Genomic DNA, 19,567 nt, shown 5'->3' on the forward strand with positions numbered 1-19,567 from the left:
TTTGAGATATTAGATTTTGGCGTTCCCAGACTATGGGGATTGGACTAGTATCATTTGGTGTAGACAGCATTTCAGGGGATATCTGATTCATGTAAAGTTTCTTCACAAAGATGAACCTCATTTCATGGGTCTTGTCATGTTTGATGAGTTGGATCTTGCCTATATCTTTATCTAGTGTGTATGTATACTACATGAGTGCTCAGTCTCCTCTGTAAAGGGCTGATGTGGCTCAAAGTCTTCATTCCAATCATGCAGAAGTGCAGCTAACTGTATTCTTTAGTCATTTGGGTTTTAATCATTTTGTGTGCTTTGAAAACAAATAAAAAACAGCTGGAAGTAGAACCCAGTGGTTTGTGTTTGTGGTGTATTAGCTATTAGCGGAACAGAACGCCTAGTCATTGCATCGTTTGTTCTGATACCTGCCCCTGACTGTGATTGGTCCACCGCTACTTGTGCATATTTTTGACAGCTTTAGTCTGCACACGGCTGGTTAAATAAATCAAGTGACCTTCTGCTTTGTTGGAACGAAAGCACACTGGCCACAGTGGCATCCCTGGGATATTGTAACTGTATTATATATCTGCATAACTGTATACTGTAAGAGTGAACTAATATATTGTCAATAACTAGAAAGGTGTTACGTAGACCAGCTGACATACCACTCTCAGTTTCAGGTGAAAGGTACAGAAGGAATCTCCCTAACTACGCAATGACGCGACCCTTAGCCCCACCCCCTCCATTTGTGGTGTTGCATGAGCATCCTGACGTCCGTCTCTCCTGCATGTCCTTTGTGATTGTGTACTATTGCTCTATACCCTGTTGTTTGTGTCTTCTGTGTGTGTTTGTTCTACTCTCCCATGGAATATCTGAATGGCTTGTACCGTTGATGTGTCAAACACTTAATCACTGAGGAGCAGCACACAGTAATTCTCTTGTTTTAAGTTAAAATCACAACACATAGCATGACACTGTCCCTAAAATTTTTCCCTCATTAATTAGATCAACCTTAATATAGAAGATATGTGAACTGGAGTGTTCAGATATTCTGTGGCATCTGTATCGAAGCATTATTACGTATCTACGCTGTACGTTGTGTTGCCACTGATTTCGAAACCCTATCTGAAACAGTTCCCACAGATGTATAAGCAAGCTCATGCTGCGAGCGTAATGAAAGCTCCGGCCGTTCTGCTGAGCATGCACCGAGGTTACGCTTAATGTAAAATAGTCACAGCATTTGCACAAAGTTAACTTTTGGTGCATCAGATGATTTGTGCTGAGTCATAGCTGTCAGGCATTAGAGCCGTTCACCCAAACCCATACTGTACTCCGGTACCTCATTATGAGACAACTGTGCGTTTATGTATGTTACTGTCACTGAGATGTTGATGAAATATTCATTTTCTGTCTTCCTTTTTTATTTTGATTTCACTGTTTATGTCCTGTGTGATGAATGTTTTATTGTCTGCTTTCTGTTATTTTTGTTCCGTGTCTCGTATGTCTTCATCATAGGTAAAATGCAGGATGGAAATATGGAGAACAACCAGACCAAAGGTAACCTACTTTCACTTCACCGCCTGGTTTGAGCTCTCAAGGTGTTTCGTTTTCTTTCTTTCTCCTCCTCCTCCTCCCCCGACGGAGTGCAGATTCCAGCCCCGTCCATTAAGCCTGACGTCTGTTTGCCATGTTGTCATCTCTTGTTTCTAGCTGTCTACCGGTTCTACCGAGTGTGTCAGGGGCCCTTGATTATCTCTCGGTCTGTCTCTATCTCTCACACTCTGTCTCCCTTTCTGAAGATTTCTGCAGCTCTTTCACTGGGGTCTAGTTAAACCCATCAGAGTGAGCATTAACACAGGAATACCGTCCTCTGTGCCTGAAGGTCAAGCTGTAAATGGGCGCTCGAGCGTTTGAGGCAGGTTTCGGCAGAAATATCATTGTACTGAGAAACAAAGGCAGTTGTCAAATCTTCAGCTGCTGCAGCTGAGTCATGGGAGTGACTGAATATTTTGTCGTCGACATTAGCTTGCGTAACGATTTAATATTTGCGAGAATCCATTATGTTAGAACAGAATGTTCCACCAGAATTGTCTCAAATGAAAAGCAATTTTCTGACTCTTTGATGAAGGTGTACAGCTCATAGTTTATGAAGCTGCACAAAATGCACTTATTCTGAAACTGCAGCGTGTTTTCTGGATTATCACGGTGACGTCCGTTTTGTTTACTATGTGGAGTTATCAGGGTAGAGTCGTTTGACTTTCAACTTCAGGGAACTGTCTGACAGTTTAATGACTTGTGTTCTTCTGTGCATTTCTTACTGAGGTTTTCTCAGATCAGTGAACTGTTTAATTCTGCTTTTCTGAACCTGAACTCGGGCCGCACGGTGGCGCAGCAGGTAGTGTCGCAGTCACACAGCTCCAGGAGCCTGGTGGTTGTGGGTTCGATTCCCGCTCCGGGTGACTCTCTGTGAGGAGTGTGGTGTGTTCTCCCTGTGTCCGCGTGGGTTTCCTCCGGGTGCTCTGGTTTCCTCCCACAGTCCAAAAACACACGTTGGTAGGTGGATTGGCGACTCAAAAGTGTCCGTGAGTGTGTGAGTGAATGTGTCAGTGTGTGTCTGTGTTGCCCTGGCGCCCCCTCCAGGTTGTATTCCTGCCTTGCACCCAATGATTCCAGGTAGGCTCTGGCCCCACCGTGACCCTGAACTGGATAAAGGTTACAGATAATGAATGAATGAATGAACCTGAGCTCAATAATCCTGGATGTTATCTTGTATTAAATATGCCTTGTGTGCTGGGAGACTCAGCTAGTCCTTGTAGTGTGATGTCCAAAATATTCAAATAAATGTATCCAGGTTTTCGTGCATAGGCAGCATACATTTCCCCTTGATCTAAACATAGAGCAGCCATGTTGTAGCCAACATTAGTTCGTTTGGCAGCACCAGGGCTGAGTCTGATGAATCTACAAAGAGTGGTAACTTATATCAAACCACAATCTCAAGCTCCCCTCAGACTATGTTGATGTGTACAGTAGTCTCTAATGGACTTGATTGAGTGGTTTTTTGGACAGTTTGTTACTTGTTAACTCCTTTAAATTCACATTTCCACCACAAAACTAAAGCAGCAGATACGTCTAGGTTGATCACCTGCAACTTTAAAGCTTAGAAACTGGTATTTCACAAGTGGTGTGGTGAACCCTGAGTAATCGAATGTTATTGTTTTAGAAGAATATCTGAAAAACCCTGACTCAGCAGTTTATGACTTGTTCCGACGGTCTAAAGCCGAAACCTTTCCCTTCTGACCGTTTCAGTGAAGAAGCAAGACGGTGCCGCTGCCATGGAAATGCAGCCTCTGAAGAGTGCGGAAGGTGGGGAGGCTGATGAGAAAGAGAAGAAGAAAGCAAGCGTCTCCAAGAAAGAGAAGTCCGTCCTCCAAGGCAAACTGACGAAGCTGGCCGTGCAGATCGGCAAAGCGGGTACTTCCCCTCCTCTGTAAATAAACACACGGCTGATGAAATGTGTGCTTTCTGCAGCAGGTTCTGATGGGGTGCACTTTTTGGGATGGGATGTTCTTCAAATATCATGCAGCCAAACAGGATGAATTACAGTCGGTCCAATATGATACAACCCTAAAATCACAACAACCCTATGACCTTATCTGGAAGTAGACTTGATTGTTTATAATAAATGGATCCTCTGTGGGCTGTTTGCAGGTTTGGTGATGTCTGCAATTACGGTCATCATCTTGGTGCTCTACTTTGCCATTGACAACTTTGTGCTCCAGAAGAGGCAGTGGCTTCCGGAATGTACTCCCATTTATATCCAGTATTTTGTAAAATTCTTCATCATTGGTGTAACAGTCCTGGTGGTCGCTGTTCCTGAAGGACTTCCGCTGGCGGTCACCATCTCCTTGGCGTACTCAGTCAAGGTAAACGTTTTCTAGTCATATATAATAAGACAAAAGAAACATTATTTGTGTGACAGTACGCTATCTTTTTTCCTCGATTAAATGTAGAAAATGATGAAGGACAATAACCTGGTGCGTCATCTGGACGCCTGCGAGACCATGGGCAATGCCACGGCGATCTGCTCGGACAAGACCGGCACTCTGACCACTAACAGGATGACTGCAGTGCAGTGCTATGTGGGAGACGTTCACTACAAAGTAATCCCGGACCCGAGCTCTATCCCACCTAAAACGTTGGACATATTGGTCAGCGCTATATCCATCAACAGTGCTTACACCACGAAGATCCTGGTAAGGGACCTTTATGTTTTTCTGTGCACTGAAGAGTAGAATTAAGGACAGTGAGGGCAGTTGGAAATGTAAGAAATTCCATAAACTTTTTTACAATTTGAACTGTTTTGTTTTGTTAGTTGAATTTGTTGTGCAGCACTTTGTCTTTTAAATGTGCTATATAAGTAAATATGACTTGACTTCACTACACATCCCGCTAAAAAGAACTAACCAGCTGATTTTCAGAGTATTGTATGGGTTTGCCCTGAGCCTTATTTGCGATTGGATGTTCAATTAATCAGAAATAATGTACTGAGTGACCTGTGAAACCTCTGTCTTCTTTTTTATTTTTATTTGTATTCAGACTATGTTTTACTTCATAATTTATTATTTAAAATTTAAAAGTGTCTGATAAAAGCAGGACGGCGTGGTGGCACAGCAGGTAGTGTCTCTGTCACAGCTCCAGGGACCTGGAGGTTGTGGGTTAGAGTACCGCTCCGGGTGACTGTCTGTGAGGAGTGTGGTGTGTTCTCTCTGTGTCTGCGTGGGTTTCCTCCGGGTGACTGTCTGTGAGGAGTGTGGTGTGTTCTCTCTGTGTCTGTGTGGGTTTCCTCCAGGTGACTGTCTGAGGAGTGTGGTGTGTTCTCTCTGTGTCTGTGTGGGTTTCCTCCGGGTGACTGTCTGTGAGGAGTGTGGTGTGTTCTCCCTGTGTCTGCGTGGGTTTCCTCCGTGTGACTGTCTGTAAGGAGTGTGGTGTGTTCTCCCTGTGTCTGCGTGGGTTTCCTCTGGGTGACTGTCTGTGAGGAGTGTGGTGTGTTCTCTCTGTGTCTGCGTGGGTTTCTTCCAGGTGACTGTCTGTGAGGAGTGTGGTGTGTTCTCTCTGTGTCTGCATGGGTTTCTTCCGGGTGACTGTCTGTGAGGAGTGTGGTGTGTTCTCTCTGTGTCTGCGTGGGTTTCTTCCAGGTGACTGTCTGTGAGGAGTGTGGTGTGTTCTCTCTGTGTCTGTGTGGGTTTCCTCCGGGTGACTGTCTGTGAGGAGTGTGGTGTGTTCTCTCTGTGTCTGTGTGGGTTTCTTCCGGGTGACTGTCTGTGAGGAGTGTGTTGTGTTTTCTCTGTGTCTGCGTGGGTTTCTTCTGGGTGACTGTCTGTGAGGAGTGTGGTGTGTTCTCTCAGTGTCTGTGTGGGTTTCTTCCGTGTGACTGTCTGTGAGGAGTGTGGTGTGTTCTCTTTGTGTATGCGTGGGTTTCTTCCGGGTGCTCCGGTTTCCTCTCGGTCCAAAAACACACGTTAGTAGGTGGATTGGAGACTCAAAAGTGTCTGTAGGTGTAAGTGTGTGAGTGAATGTGTGAGTGTGTGTGTTGCCCTGTGAAGGACTGGTGCCCCCTCCAGGGTGTGTTCCTGCCTTGCTCCCAATGATTCCAGGTAGGCTCTGGACCCACCGTGACCCTGAACTGGATAAGGGTTACAGATAATGAATGAATGAATGTTAAAAGCAGCAGAAAATCAGAACTGTTTTATCCCATGTTTCTGACATAGGAAGCTCTAGATCCTCACATTCACGTGCACTGAACAAGTTATTTTTCTAAAATATGTCATTTATAACAAGCAGTTAGTGTTACTCGTTGCAGATGATGTAGCGTAAATATGAATCAGCAGGAATTCAGTTCCGACTGAAAGCACAGTGGGAATAATAATCCCAGTAAATCACAGTCCATTTGAAAATATAGAACCTTTATAAAGCTGGCATCATTAGAGACAGGATAACACTGAGCCTGAACTAAAACTGAAAATGTAGTAACGTATTTGAGTTAGTTTGATATCTTGTACATTGTGGCCCTGTAACAACTGGCACATTGTCCAGTCTTTAAATCTCACCACAGCTGGACCACAGTAGGAGATTTAATACTCTCTTAATAAGGCAACATTGGTTAAATACCTGAGGGCTTGAAAGCTGGGACAAAAAATAAAATGGCTAATTTGAAGCACTATCCCTTGATGTTCTGCGAATTAAGCTGTGCATAAATTACGCAGATTCTTCTCAGAATCACATTATATCAATATGCATGCTTTCCAAATTAGAAAGCGTCCCAGAGCATAAAAAAATATTAAAATAGAAGTAACTTAAGGTCCAACCAGTTGCTCCACATTCACAGACACCAGTGCTAACACGGGAGATGGCCTACATTTGGCAGCCCTCAAATGAAATTGTGCTAATTGGAATAATCACTTCGCCGCCATCTGTTTTGCAGTTTGGAGTTGTGCAGCTTTTGATAGGATTTTATTTATTTATTTATTTATTTATTTATTTATTTTCTTGTGCTTTAGGGGGTTTTCACATCTTTACATTACCTTCTGCGTGGTGTTTATTTATTCCTCTCTCAGTGTGGGTTAATGTAATGAATCTGTTAAAGAAGAATGTTTAGATGGTTTCGTGTCTTTTATATTTTCCTTAATCTTTGAAAAGAGTTATTTATTACAGAGGCTCGTGTAAAATAATTATTTCTCATGTTGTACTTGCATTAGCTGACAATGACCCTCAGTGGCTTTCTCAGATCAAACATCTGAACTGAGCCTGAGTCAGAGGAGGTGAACTCTGAGAAGGCTGGGGGGTGGTGGGGGGAGTTCTGGGCAGCTTTGCTGTGGGCATGGAAGCAGGAACCTCCTGTCGCTAATCAGGGGAAAGCAGTCACAGAAGAGAGGGAGGGCGACAGGGTGGCGGTGGCGGGATCTGAAATGGTTTCACAGGAAAACCGAAGGGGAGAGTGGAGGGTTTATAGGGTGTGCCAAAGAGATTCAGCTCTTTTTTTCCAAAGTTATGTAACAACATATGTCACAATGTCACTGTAGAACAACCTCTGCTCCCTAAGTTCCCCACTACATTCTCTACAACTCCAAACATCGCCCTTGTTTCTTTTTAATTTCCCCTGAAACTGTTTACAGTGGTTTATGGACTGTGCAGAAGAATCCAGAAATACCTGATGAACAGTTGTTTGCAAACATTAGAGCATCAAGTCTAATCTGCACGGTTTGAGGCCACGGGTACACCACCCATTTCAGACGCCCACTCGGGTCTCCAGCTGACATTAGCGCTAGTTTTAAAAGAAACCTTCATAATGAAATCTTGTTGGATTTTCTATAGAACAGTTCCCCAGAGAAACATTCTCTCTCTTTATGCTGCACATCCTGAAGGTCTAGGAAAAGAAAAGTAGATGCTCCAGAGTCTCCCTCCCAGCAGGAGAACAGCTTCTTGCATAACTCATCCCTGGAGACCGAGCAGAGAACGCTTTGATAACCGCACAAAAGAAGACTTTGATATCTATATCATTTCAATTGTCTGCTTAATTCAGAGTGAAGTCAGCAGAAGCCTCTTGGCGTTTTCCTTGGAGAGCTTCCCGAATCTGCACGGTTCTCATTCTTTAAATGTTTTAATGCAGAATTATGTAATCAACGTGTGACCTGCTCTTCACCTGGCAGCCTGCGGTGTCCTCAGCCTGGTCCCCCTCCATATTTTCTCATGATGGAGGTGTGGTAAAATAAGGGCAGAGATATTCCGTCACTAAATCTACAAAGGGGGCGGCACGGTGGCGCAGCAGGTAGGTGTTGCAGTCACACAGCTCCAGGGACCTGGAGGTTGTGGGTTCGATTCCCGCTCTGGGTGACTGTCTGTGAGGAGTGTGGTGTGTTCTCTCTGTGTCTGCGTGGGTTTCCTCCGGGTGACTGTCTGTGAGGAGTGTGGTGTGTTCTCTCTGTGTCTGCGTGGGTTTCCTCCGGGTGACTGTCTGTGAGGAGTGTGGTGTGTTCTCTTTGTGTCCGCGTGGGTTTCCTCCGGGTGCTCCGGTTTCCTCCCACAGTCCAAAAACACACGTTGGTAGGTGGATTGGCGACTCAAAAGTGTCCGTAGGTGTGAGTGTGTGAGTGAATGTGTGTGTGTCTGTGTTGCCCTTTGAAGTACTGGCGCCCCCTCCAGGGTGTATTCCTGCCTTGCGCCCAATGATTCCGGGTAGGCTCTGGACCCACCGTGACCCTGAACTGGATAAGGATTACAGATAATGAATGAATGAATGAATAAATCTACAAAGGGACTCACTATGGAGTGTGTAGCGTATACATAATACTTTACACTTCACAGCCTTTGGGCTTTTAAGTCACTCCCTTATTGTAATCCGGTTGCCAGGAAACCTGCATATGACTCCGTCTCCAAATTCAAGGTTTGAAGGTTTATGGATATGCTGGCTGCTTTGCCCCACATTATGCAGCGCTAGATACACATTAGCATTCACATTGTAGAAACTGTTATACCAAATATGCAAGCTATTCACACTTTAGTCTATCAGCTAACAGCTATACCATCATATAACCTACACTTAATATGCACATTGCTATTCAGCGCTGTGGTAAGTACAAAAAATCATACAAAATACTTGAAGCCATTTCTGAGATCTTGTGCAGATTGTTGAGACGTCTCTGAGTGGGTGGCATTACTGCGTGATGTGAATATTGATCATTCAAACTGCAGCGCTATAAACTATGTATGTACAATTCAACTTACATCTCAATAAGAACCGTTTGTGTGTAGATGTTGATGTTGTTGTGCCGCAGGTACCCGTATGGTGCGGTGTTATGACCCGAGCGGACTACCACTCGGAGGAATTCTGTTGCAGAATTTGTTGTGGATGTCTGAAACTGGATCTAGGCTAATGGCTGAAGATGTACTTCCGTGAATTCTGATACTGAGTGCTGTAGTCTGAGCTGAGTGCAGACTTCCTGGGCCGTTGCGCTCGAGTTGCCCCGAGCACCTGTTCATCAGACCTCCTCGTCTCAAACGGGAGAGATCGGCTCCAGCGCTGATGTCACTTTGACTCCAGCGCATGAATCTTTTAGCGGAGGTTAGGTGTACGTATGTGGAAACCTTGTTTTTTGGAGGACAGTTCTCTAGGTCAGGGCCTAGGTTCTGTATTTTAATGAGCATATCTCCAGCTTCCGTCCCTGCTGACGCATGATCAGGTTCGGTTTTGACTGTCCCGAGTCACACTCGGTGGTTATGCCATGAAATGCCTTGCATTTTACAAAATGTGAATGGTTTATATTCTTTTAGATCAACATATCTCCACCCTGTGAGGGGGCAGCAGAGCAGTCACTGTCTGCGATCATCACGCTTTCAACTTTCAAATGAGCTGCTGCTTTAGTATTAGAGAACTAACACTAAACACTACAGACTGAGCTGATTTACTGGGTTACAGAAGAGGAAACATCCTGTGAGTTTCTGGGCTTTGTTTGGTTAGGTTTAGTTTATAACAATCATTTTTATAATTAGTTAGTAATTAGGAGTTAGTTAGTAATTAATTAGGAGTGTGGTGTGTTCTCTCTGTGTCTGCGTGGGTTTCCTCCAGGTGACTGTCTGTGAGGAGTGTGGTGTGTTCTCCCTGTGTCTGTGTGGGTTTCCTCCGGGTGACTGTCTGTGAGGAGTGTGGTGTGTTCTCTGTGTCTGCGTGGGTTTCCTCTGGGTGACTGTCTATAAGGAGTGTGGTGTGTTCTCCCTGTGTCTGCGTGGGTTTCCTCCGGGTGACTGTCTATGAGGAGTGTGGTGTGTTCTCCCTGTGTCTGCGTGGGTTGGTAGGTGGATTGGCGATGTGTTCGAGTGTGTGTGTTGCTCTGTGAAGGACTGGCGCCCCCTCCAGGGTGTGCTACCGTCTTGCGACCGGTGATTCTGGGTAGACTCTGGACCCACCGTGACCCCAAACTGGATAAGGGTTACAGATAATGATTGAATTAAATAATTTCAAAGATATTTATTGGACAATGCCTATATTTAAATATAAATAATAAATGGTGTAGTGTGAACAGGTTATTCTATGTCTTAATGTTCTGTTTTAAAAATATTCTAACAATAAAATTGACGTTTTTGGCATTGTTTCAAGTTTACAAATATTGTTGTAAAATATATATTTTTAAAAATATGGTGGTAGAACTGCATTGTGCTGATGGTCTGTGTTTGCAGCGCTAAACTAAACCTAACCAAATGAATAATTAAGCAATTGCATATTGTACTCTAAAATCAATCAGAAAACTCTTTTCAGGACAAGCATCAATGATTCCAACACAGACGCTCGTCTCAATAATGGCATCGTGTGTTGTGGGTTGATCTCTTTAGGTCACTCGAGTCAGTATTGTTACCTGAAGTGAGGTCAAGGAAGGGGTCAATGACATATCGGCTTTCCTTTCTTCACTTAATTGGTGACACCCCAGGCTTGCTGGGTTTCTGTCAACTGGATTTTGTACACCCCTGTGCACAGAGGTCTCAAACAGCTGTACAGTAGCTCGAAGCACAGCTGGAGTTGTCTTCATCAAGTAATTGGTGAAATTGCTCTCACCGAGTGGAATCAGTGGTAGACTCGATGCAGAACGTGCAGTAGGTCTGAGACTGTACTGAATAAAGCGCTGGTCTTCATCCAATCGACTGCAGCCACGTGATTTGTCCCACATTGCAGTTGGCACAAATAAAACCATTTAAATAGACTTTGAGTCCTGTACTTAAGCTAATGGAGTGTAATGATTGGACGAGCAAAAATAATGATTTGCTAGAAATAGCTGGAGCTTGGCTGCCACTTCCAAGTGCAAGTGTATGGTTTTAGGGTATGGTGTTTGATTCATACGACCGGTTTCTGTTGGGATCTCTCTTCACACCCTCCCTGTTTGGAGGTGAAATCTCTCGCTTCTTTCCTGCGTTTTGGGCAGAGCTACTTGTCCGGCTGCAGCAGCGCCATGTGGCCCGAGGCTTTCGCCAAAAACCTCCAAGATGCCTCAGGCTCCTTATTCCTCATTTATTCCGCCATCCAAACAGGTGCCGTCACTTTGAGTGTTGGTAAAGGGGTGGAATCAAAGACGAGCCGTGATGATGACCTGATTGGGGACAGGGAAGGAGAGGACACAGCGAAGAACTGGAGCCCTGTGTGGAGCGGCGCTGGAAAGAGGAAGTGACTCTGCCAGCTCTCGCTTTGCCATATGCCAAAGCTCGCAGGAGTGTGAGCTGACCGGGGAGAGGACAGCCGCTCGGCCGGCAGTCATGTGCCAGCCACTCTCCTCGGGACGTCTCGAAACCCTGCGACAAATCAGCCAGCCACACCCTTCTATATGACTCCGTGTGACTGGTCAAAGTGGAATGCACAAGGACAGGCTACAATGTGTCTATCAGTGGCGGATGCTGGTCTTTCAAGGAGGGGAAGATCAATTTCGGCCTACATCATAAAATGTGTTTATATATACGTAAATTCTACCCTCCGTTCCTTTTCAAGAAAATGATCTTTGACCCTGTCGAACCAACAAGGCGTCTTTTCCAGGGACTTGACTAGTGTCCTCTCAATGGCCAGCAGAGCTAGGCTGCTTAAACGGCCTTGGCCCATGTGAAGTGTGTCCGCCTGTGAGTGCTTTGTGATGGTGGAGGGGCTCAGCAGCACCCGCTGGACAGAAACTGCGATAGAAGTCAGAAAGAGTGATAGAAGTCAGGCTCCAAACACGGATCTCTACACCAAAGGATCGCTGATTCGCTCATTACGCTGTCAATCAAAAAGGGATTCAGCCTCAGACAGATCATCCAATCATCATGCAGAAGCTGAGCGTCCGGGCCAGCCGAGGCCATCCCCCTGCCCCATAGACCCCCAGAGACGCTGAGCGTCCGATGGGCGGGACAAGGCCCAGCATTTATCCAATGACTCGTCTCGTTTCGCTGCTTCGCTATTGAACTCTGTGGACACTCAGCGTCCTCACTGTGTAAATCACTGTGAAGCTGCGGGAATGATTGAGAGGAAAGCCATGTCTTTACCAGTGATAAGAAGCTGATTCTGAACAAAAGTTGAGCGTGTTGTAGTGCATATTTATTCACTGACATGTACACACAACAGTATATATTTGATCACTTATTTTTTGACATTTTAGGGGAAGCTGAGCTTCCCTTGCAGTCTTAGAGCAATCGCCTCTGGTGTCTATATATAACTGCATATCAAACATAAGCAAGCCTCTCCTGTGATTCCTTTACTTATGTGTCTGTGTAGGCAAGTAAGTCACTGAAGTCAGTACACCGAAGCCTGAGTGCTTTTAAAACTGAACCTTAAATCACATCTCAGAAACAGCTCTTGTGCTTTCTCTCATGGTCCTCCATTATGTGTTTGGGTTGTTTCAGCCTCCGGATAAAGAAGGCGGCCTCCCCAAGCAAGTGGGCAACAAGACAGAATGTGGCCTGTTAGGACTGGTCCTGGACCTGAAGCGAGACTACCAGTCCATTCGGAACCAAATCCCAGAAGAGAAGCTCTACAAGGTGTACACATTCAACTCTGTCAGGAAGTCAATGAGCACTGTAACTAAACTTCAAGATGGCAGCTTTAGGATGTACAGCAAAGGAGCCTCTGAGATCGTCCTCAAGAAGTGAGCTTTTCCATCTACTTTTTGATTTGTTTGGTTGCCCCTTAGCATTTCTTTTGCAGAATGTGGTAGATTTATAATGAAATGTTTAAACACAAAAGGTGCCATTTTGTATAATTAACTGTTTGAGAGGTATTCTAACCGTGCTGTTATTTTCACCAGAATTTTATTAATTCTGTTTACAGCTCTCCTTTATTTTTCAACGTTTTTTGGCCAGCTCATGTTTCATACCAATCAATTATATTAGAGCACATTAATATAGACATAAATCATGTACCATTTACTTATACATTAGTACATTTTCTTTTATTCAGTCCTGGAGTAACACTGCTTCTTCCTGCTCTGTCAGCCCCAGTTCAACTCGGGACATTGATATGACTGTTAATATTTACCTGCACCACCAAACACTAGTATGGACCCTTTTAGAACCATGCCACAGGATTGTTTTACATGGAATCTTAAATGCTGTGTAAACTCTGTCCTTTATGAACGTCCACACTGGTGGAGAGTGTGTATCATACGTATTTAAACTGACCCTGATCTCCTGCGGTCCAGGTGCTCTCGTATCCTTAATGAAGTGGGTGAGCAGCGAGTGTTCCGTCCTCGGGACAGGGATGATATGGTGAAGAAAGTGATCGAGCCCATGGCTTGTGATGGTCTCAGGACGATTTGCGTGGCCTACCGTGACTTCTCCGCCGACCCTGAGCCAAACTGGGACGACGAGAACAACATCGTGTCTGATTTGACAGCGATCTGTGTGGTTGGAATCGAAGATCCAGTCAGACCAGAGGTAGGTGGTTTTCTCTTTTTTGAGGTTGTTTGGGTTCTCTCTGTAAGGATCAGTGAACAGGAAGTTTGTGTAAAAACGACAATGAAAGCTTAAATACTCCATACAATAATGTTAATAACGAAATAACATAGATGTTACACCACCTCCTGCATGTTATGTGTTACATTTCTCCACTGAATGTGGAGTAAGTGGCAGCAAAGGCATTTGTCTTGAGAATTTCACCCCTCACTGAAATGGATTGCGCCGCTCCGCGAACAGCTTTGACCCAATGGTTAGACCGGAAAAATGGAAGATTTTACATCGGATGTAACACTATTTCCTGCAACAACTTTGAGCGTCTCTCCTCAATACGTACCATTCTCTGCTTTCACAAAGCACCAAAAACCCACACTGCCACTGCATTATTCAGCTGCTCGCTTTTATCTCGCCCATTCCTCCGCTCTTGCTTTTTCTCCCCTCGTCTCCAGGGCCGTACTGTGTAATTGTGGGTTCGCTGAAGACCTCTTAGAGGAGGCAGCAGTGGCGATAAAACAGAATTACGAGGAAGTGCAAAGCAGAACATTTGGGATTCAGTGACCTTGAAATGAACATGCTGTTTTCCTAAGACCCTGTGAACTGGCCTTTATGCTGTTTCTGCACAGTTCAATAATCAAACTAATAGATGCCTAATTGTGCAGTGGGCCGACTTGTTTTTATTTTGAAATATGTTTTCAGCAGTTGAACCCCAAAAGGCTTGAGAACGGCTCACACTAATAATTCATTACAGCAAAAAACACAACCCCAATGTGGTCATTTCGAATGCCGATTTATTTAATTGGAGCACTGTTCTAATATCTTTTCTAGGGTTTGAAATCACTGCTGCATTTGCTCTTTATCTGCTTCTCAGAGCTGGTAGTTTCTAACTTGGTACTTTTTCGCCTCGCCCCGTTCTCTAATAAAAACAGTAGACACCCGAGAATCCGTAAACAAATCCATTTGAGTTAATGGGCTAATGTTACCAGTCACCTTCCTCTGCCACTGTCCATTATTAATGCCGCTGCTCCTCTTCAGTCTGTCCCCAATGAGTTAAGTGGCACTGGACTTTTGTTTCCAAAGCCCCCCAAATAGCTTGATGTCTGCCCAACAGGATAACATCTCAGGTCCCGTTTAAATGTCTAGACAGTCCCCCTTTTTTCAGTGGTAATCTAACCTCCGCCAAATTGAAAGGAGTTGCCAGTTCAGCTCTGGGATTAATGTAATATACAAATACTTTATGTGTATATCATAAAACACAGAGAGAGAGAGAGATATTAATGTAGGGAGAGTGTAGATAGGGCCTGGTGTTGTACTCTTTGACCCGAGAGCTGTATTGTTGGCTCATGGTTTGTGGAGACACTGGGTTTCTGGCTTTGGCCTGTTTCTCACAGGCGTTAAAGGCTTCACACACTGATTTGGGGCCTTTAGCTCACAGTAGTCCTCTTGCTAGGGATGTCTCGGTTTCCCTACGGCAGAGGTGACCATCAAACAACAAAGAGCTTCTCAGAATTAAAAGCATACCATATACACCCCTGTGTCTAATTGAAATAACTACAGTCCTCCAACAGAAATACTCCCCTGCTGTGTTCCTCAGGTGCCCGAAGCCATCCGAAAGTGTCAGCGTGCTGGGATCACAGTGCGGATGGTGACAGGAGACAACATCAACACGGCTCGAGCCATCGCCATCAAGTGTGGCATCATTCACCCAGGAGAGGACTTCCTGTGCATCGACGGCAAGGAGTTCAACAGGAGAATCAGGAATGAGAAGGGAGAGGTACTGCATTTTCACCGTGAGGACAGTTTCGGGAACACAGCGGTGCCGTTGCTACAAACGTCACAGGAAAAAGAATATCTAATATTCACAGTGTCTGTAAAACAATCCAGAATGTGCAAATCTATCACGTGTTTATTTGAGTAAAGCCAAGCCTGCACTCTGACTGTTAGCACAAGGCTGGAGCTGCTTAATCTTTCACGGTGGCGCAACACGTCACACAGCTTCAAGGTCCTGGGGTTGTGGGATGAAACTGGTCTGTGATGAGTACGGGGTGTTTGTGTGGGTTAGGTGGGTTTCCTCCGTGAGCTCAGTTAGGAAGACTGGCTATAAAAAGGTGTCCATGGGTGTGAGTGTGTGAGTGACTGAGTGAGTGATGCCCTGTGATGGACTCGTGCCTTGTTCATTGTGTGTTACTGACTTGCACCCAGTGATTCCTGTTCAGTTTGGACACACACACACACAAACACACTCTATCTCTCTCTCTCTGGTTTAAGGGGACATTACAAACACTTCTATTCATTTCATGGAGACTTATATTGACATTTACCTAACTTCCCTAACCCTGGTCCTATCCATAACTTTAACACACGGGGAAATTGTTTTTGTCCCCTTGAGGACCACATGGGTAATATTTGTCTGATGATTCTCCCCATACACGTGTGTGTGTGTGTGCCGTTAAGGTGTCTGTTAGAAGTCACCTCCCTCAAATACAGTGCTTAAGAACCGGGTCAGCAAATTCTGACCCAAAATGTTTGCTTAAAGCTCCTGGGAACACTTGGCTGTGTCCTGCTCGGACTTTAAGCTGACCACCCCCTTGTACATCGCAAGGACAGCAATGCTGGGGAAATACAGAGAACATTTATTAGGCTTCAGGAAGATAGTCGTGGAAAAGTAATTTGTAGATTCACAGTGTTGGCCTTGAGCAGCCAGAATAATTTAATTAGAAAGAAGCTCAAATGTACTTTCCCAGGGGATTTAAGACCATGGCTGCCCCAGCCCCCAAATTTTAAGCAGCTAGAACCTCTTGCTTGTGATGAGCTGAGTGTGGAGCTCTCAGGGTACAGTTCCACATGCGTCTCGTGCTTCCCACTTTATTCTCTAAATCATGAAGTATACTGGGTCTGTCCCAAAACCTAGTGAGCTGTCTACATAGAGTGCATTTTACATCGTAGTGTGCACACTGCCCACACGTAGACTGTCCCAGTTCTTAGACACCTTAAATATGTGGCCTACATAGATACTTTAAGATGATTTTAAGGCAGCGTTGAACTGTTCTTCAGCCGTAAAAGCAATCACATGATGCAGGTAGTGTTGCAGTCACACAGCTCCAGGGGCCTGGAGGTTGTGGGTTCGATTCCTGCTCTGGGTGACTGTCTGTGAGGAGTGTGGTGTGTTCTCCCTGTGTCTGCATAGGATTCCTCCGGGTGACTGTCTGTGAGGAGTGTGGTGTGCTCTCCCTGTGTCTGCATGGGTTTCCTCCGGGTGACTGTCTGTAAGGAGTGTGTTGTGTTTTCCCTGTGTCCGCGTGGGTTTCCTCCGGGTGACTGTCTGTGAGGAGTGTGGTGTGTTCTCTCTGTGTCTGCGTGGGTTTCCTCCGGGTGACTGTCTGTGAGGAGTGTGTTGTGTTTTCCCTGTGTCCGCGTGGGTTTCCTCCGGGTGACTGTCTGTGAGGAGTGTGGTGTGTTCTCTCTGTGTCTGCGTGGGTTTCCTCCGGGTGACTGTCTGTGAGGAGTGTGTTGTGTTCTACCTGTGTCCGCGTGGGTTTCCTCCGGTTGCTCCGGTTTCCTCCCAAAGTCCCAAAACGCATGTTGGTAGGTGGATTGGCGACTCAAAAGTGTCCATAGGTGTGAGTGTGTGAGTGAATGTGTGTAGGTGTGTGTTGCCCTGTGAAGGACTGGCGCCCCCTCCAGGGAGTATTCCTGCCTTGTGCCCAATGATTCCAGGTAGGCTCTGAACCCACCGAGACCCTGAACTGGATAAGGGTTACAGATAATGAATGAATGAATGAATGAATATAAAAGCGAGGAGCAGAATCCATCGCGCTGAAATGCTGAGGCGACACTAGCAGCTGAGGGAAGTAAACACCGGTCACGTGCAGAGGGTGGGAACAAGCTGTGATGCAGTTGCTCTCTATCTAGTGTCTCAGTAATCTTCCTCATGAGGACAGACGAATAAACAGCTGTCTACATAGTCCGTGCACACTTAGGCCGCTCACTAGGTTTTGGGACGGCCCCGTCAGCCCTGTTGATTATGTTGAATAGTACACGAAAAAATAGAAATTAAATCAATTTAAAAAACCCATGATCATTTTCTCGATCATGACTGGCCTTGTGTCCTTAATGGGATCAATCCCAGATACGATATCAGGGGCCACTCATATCCTAAAGCTGCTGAACACTTGATGTACTTTAATACGTGCTGTAAAGTGCCATCATCCTGAAGTAATACCCTGAAGTCTTGCAAATCTCTCAAGTCTGATTTCCCCTAAAGCTAAATTAGATCATTTGGTGCTTGATCAATAATTAGCCAGTGAAATAACCACAGAGCGAGGAGTCAGTGTGAAACAGCTCAGCTTTATAGCTCCCTCTGACATGCATTATGCTAATTACAGGGGCTCATGCATATGCTAATGAGGTGTGGCTTTGTTTATGTAATCCAGCGATGACTGCTTTATGAGCTCGGTGAGGCAGGTTTGTGGATACAGTGTGATGATGTTGTGTCGGCTGCTGGTGTCTCTCAACACGGTCTGTGTGTCCTGTAGGTGGAACAGGAGCGGATCGATAAAGTGTGGCCCAAACTCAGAGTGTTGGCCAGATCTTCTCCAACAGACAAACACACACTGGTTAAAGGTGAGCAACAGACAACATTTGTATTTAACTCCGATACACAGCTGATATAACTGTATTTAGCTAATTACTGTAACATAGCTCCCTGTCTAATACAAAGCTGTTATAACTGTACTATGTCGCAGGGATCATTGACAGTACCCTGGTGGACCAGAGGCAGGTGGTGGCGGTGACAGGTGACGGGACCAATGATGGACCTGCATTAAAGAAAGCAGACGTGGGATTTGCCATGGTACGAGGTTCTGCTGCTGCATCGCTAAACTAAACTATCGCTGAACACAGCCGTCTCAGAGCTGGGATTTTATCTCTGAGCAGAAAAGCAGGCCATGATGTTGTAATTCCATCCTCCGAGTCTGTGCCTGTTCCTCCCCAATTCAGACTGTCCTCATTTCCCAGCTCGCGTCATTCTGACACACACCATCACGCCATCTCCCGCAGACTCACAAAGCGCAAGAGTGCCCCCTAGTGTGGGCTTCTGGAAACGACTCACCTTAGATGGCCATAGCATTTATTCTGTCCTTTACTGTCCTTGTGCTGATTTTGCGTTTTGGCATATTCCTAATATCCCGCCAAATAATGCTTTGGAAAAGTACTGCTTCGGTCAACAGTCTTCATGTTTCACACCTCCAACCTCAGGCAAAGTAAAACAGGAGAGGGATGCTGCCTCGAGGCGGCTTCTTCTGTGTATTTTTCCTGCAGCTCTTCCCTCTGTCAGACACGTCTTCCAGGAGAGCAGGCCCCAGGCCAGTCTTTGAAAAACACAAACAGGTTCTGGGCACAGTGAGCAGCCACAGTGAAAGGGTTTGCTGAGACGCTGCTGTGTTTACGCTGATGGTTTCTGGTTTTGTACTTTTTTCTTTTAGATTTATTTACAGTGTCTTTGTTTTTACTTTTTATTCTTTGTCATCTCTTTTGTTTCATTGTGTTTGTAGACTGCTGTTGTATCTGATGATCCTGAGGATCTAGAAATATAAACCTCAATGTCTCCTCTGTTTGACAGGGAATCGCAGGCACCGATGTGGCCAAAGAGGCATCGGACATCATCCTGACTGATGATAACTTCACCAGTATCGTGAAAGCTGTGATGTGGGGACGAAATGTCTACGACAGCATCTCTAAATTCCTGCAGTTCCAGCTGACCGTCAATGTGGTGGCCGTGATCGTGGCGTTCACTGGGGCCTGTATTACACAGGTAGGAGACAACTCTCTATTTATTTTCAGTGATTAGTTCTGTATCCTACACAGCACTCCAACAAATCCCAAAGATGTTGGAGTGATGCTTTGTCACTCCAAAAAACATAGCTCCACTGCTCCCCAGGCGTTACGCCCTCGAGCCCATCTTTGGCTTTGATCACAATGGCTTTAAAATCTAGACCAGAGCATGCTACTACATATCCATACAAATCCTTCTTTTTAACCCATCTTCTGTTTGTAATTTAACACTAAGAGCAGGTACGTCTCTGCTCTCAACATGGCCTCAGAAACAGAGTCCTTCATTTAT

General features: G+C 45.3%; 1 protein-coding gene across 13 annotated transcripts in view; it reads left to right on the forward strand.

The window, feature by feature from the left end:
* atp2b2 (ATPase plasma membrane Ca2+ transporting 2) overlaps positions 1-19,567 on the forward strand; it is a 44,045-nt gene that overhangs the window by 13,123 nt on the left and 11,355 nt on the right. For 10 of the 13 annotated variants that reach the window (XM_066671971.1, XM_066671973.1, XM_066671972.1 and 7 more), the window contains 10 exons: positions 1,510-1,551; positions 3,301-3,465; positions 3,703-3,917; positions 4,005-4,247; positions 12,403-12,644; positions 13,197-13,431; positions 15,041-15,220; positions 17,982-18,069; positions 18,192-18,298; positions 19,067-19,258. In XM_066671971.1, the coding sequence (XP_066528068.1) occupies positions 1,510-1,551; positions 3,301-3,465; positions 3,703-3,917; positions 4,005-4,247; positions 12,403-12,644; positions 13,197-13,431; positions 15,041-15,220; positions 17,982-18,069; positions 18,192-18,298; positions 19,067-19,258 (1,709 nt within the window). The remainder of the gene's footprint in view (positions 1-1,509; positions 1,552-3,300; positions 3,466-3,702; positions 3,918-4,004; positions 4,248-12,402; positions 12,645-13,196; positions 13,432-15,040; positions 15,221-17,981; positions 18,070-18,191; positions 18,299-19,066; positions 19,259-19,567) is intronic. The other 3 variants (XM_066671976.1, XM_066671980.1, XM_066671983.1) reach the window with 1 other exon arrangement.

The sequence above is a fragment of the Hoplias malabaricus genome, chromosome 5, assembly GCF_029633855.1.
Source record: "Hoplias malabaricus isolate fHopMal1 chromosome 5, fHopMal1.hap1, whole genome shotgun sequence".
NCBI lineage: Eukaryota > Metazoa > Chordata > Actinopteri > Characiformes > Erythrinidae > Hoplias > Hoplias malabaricus.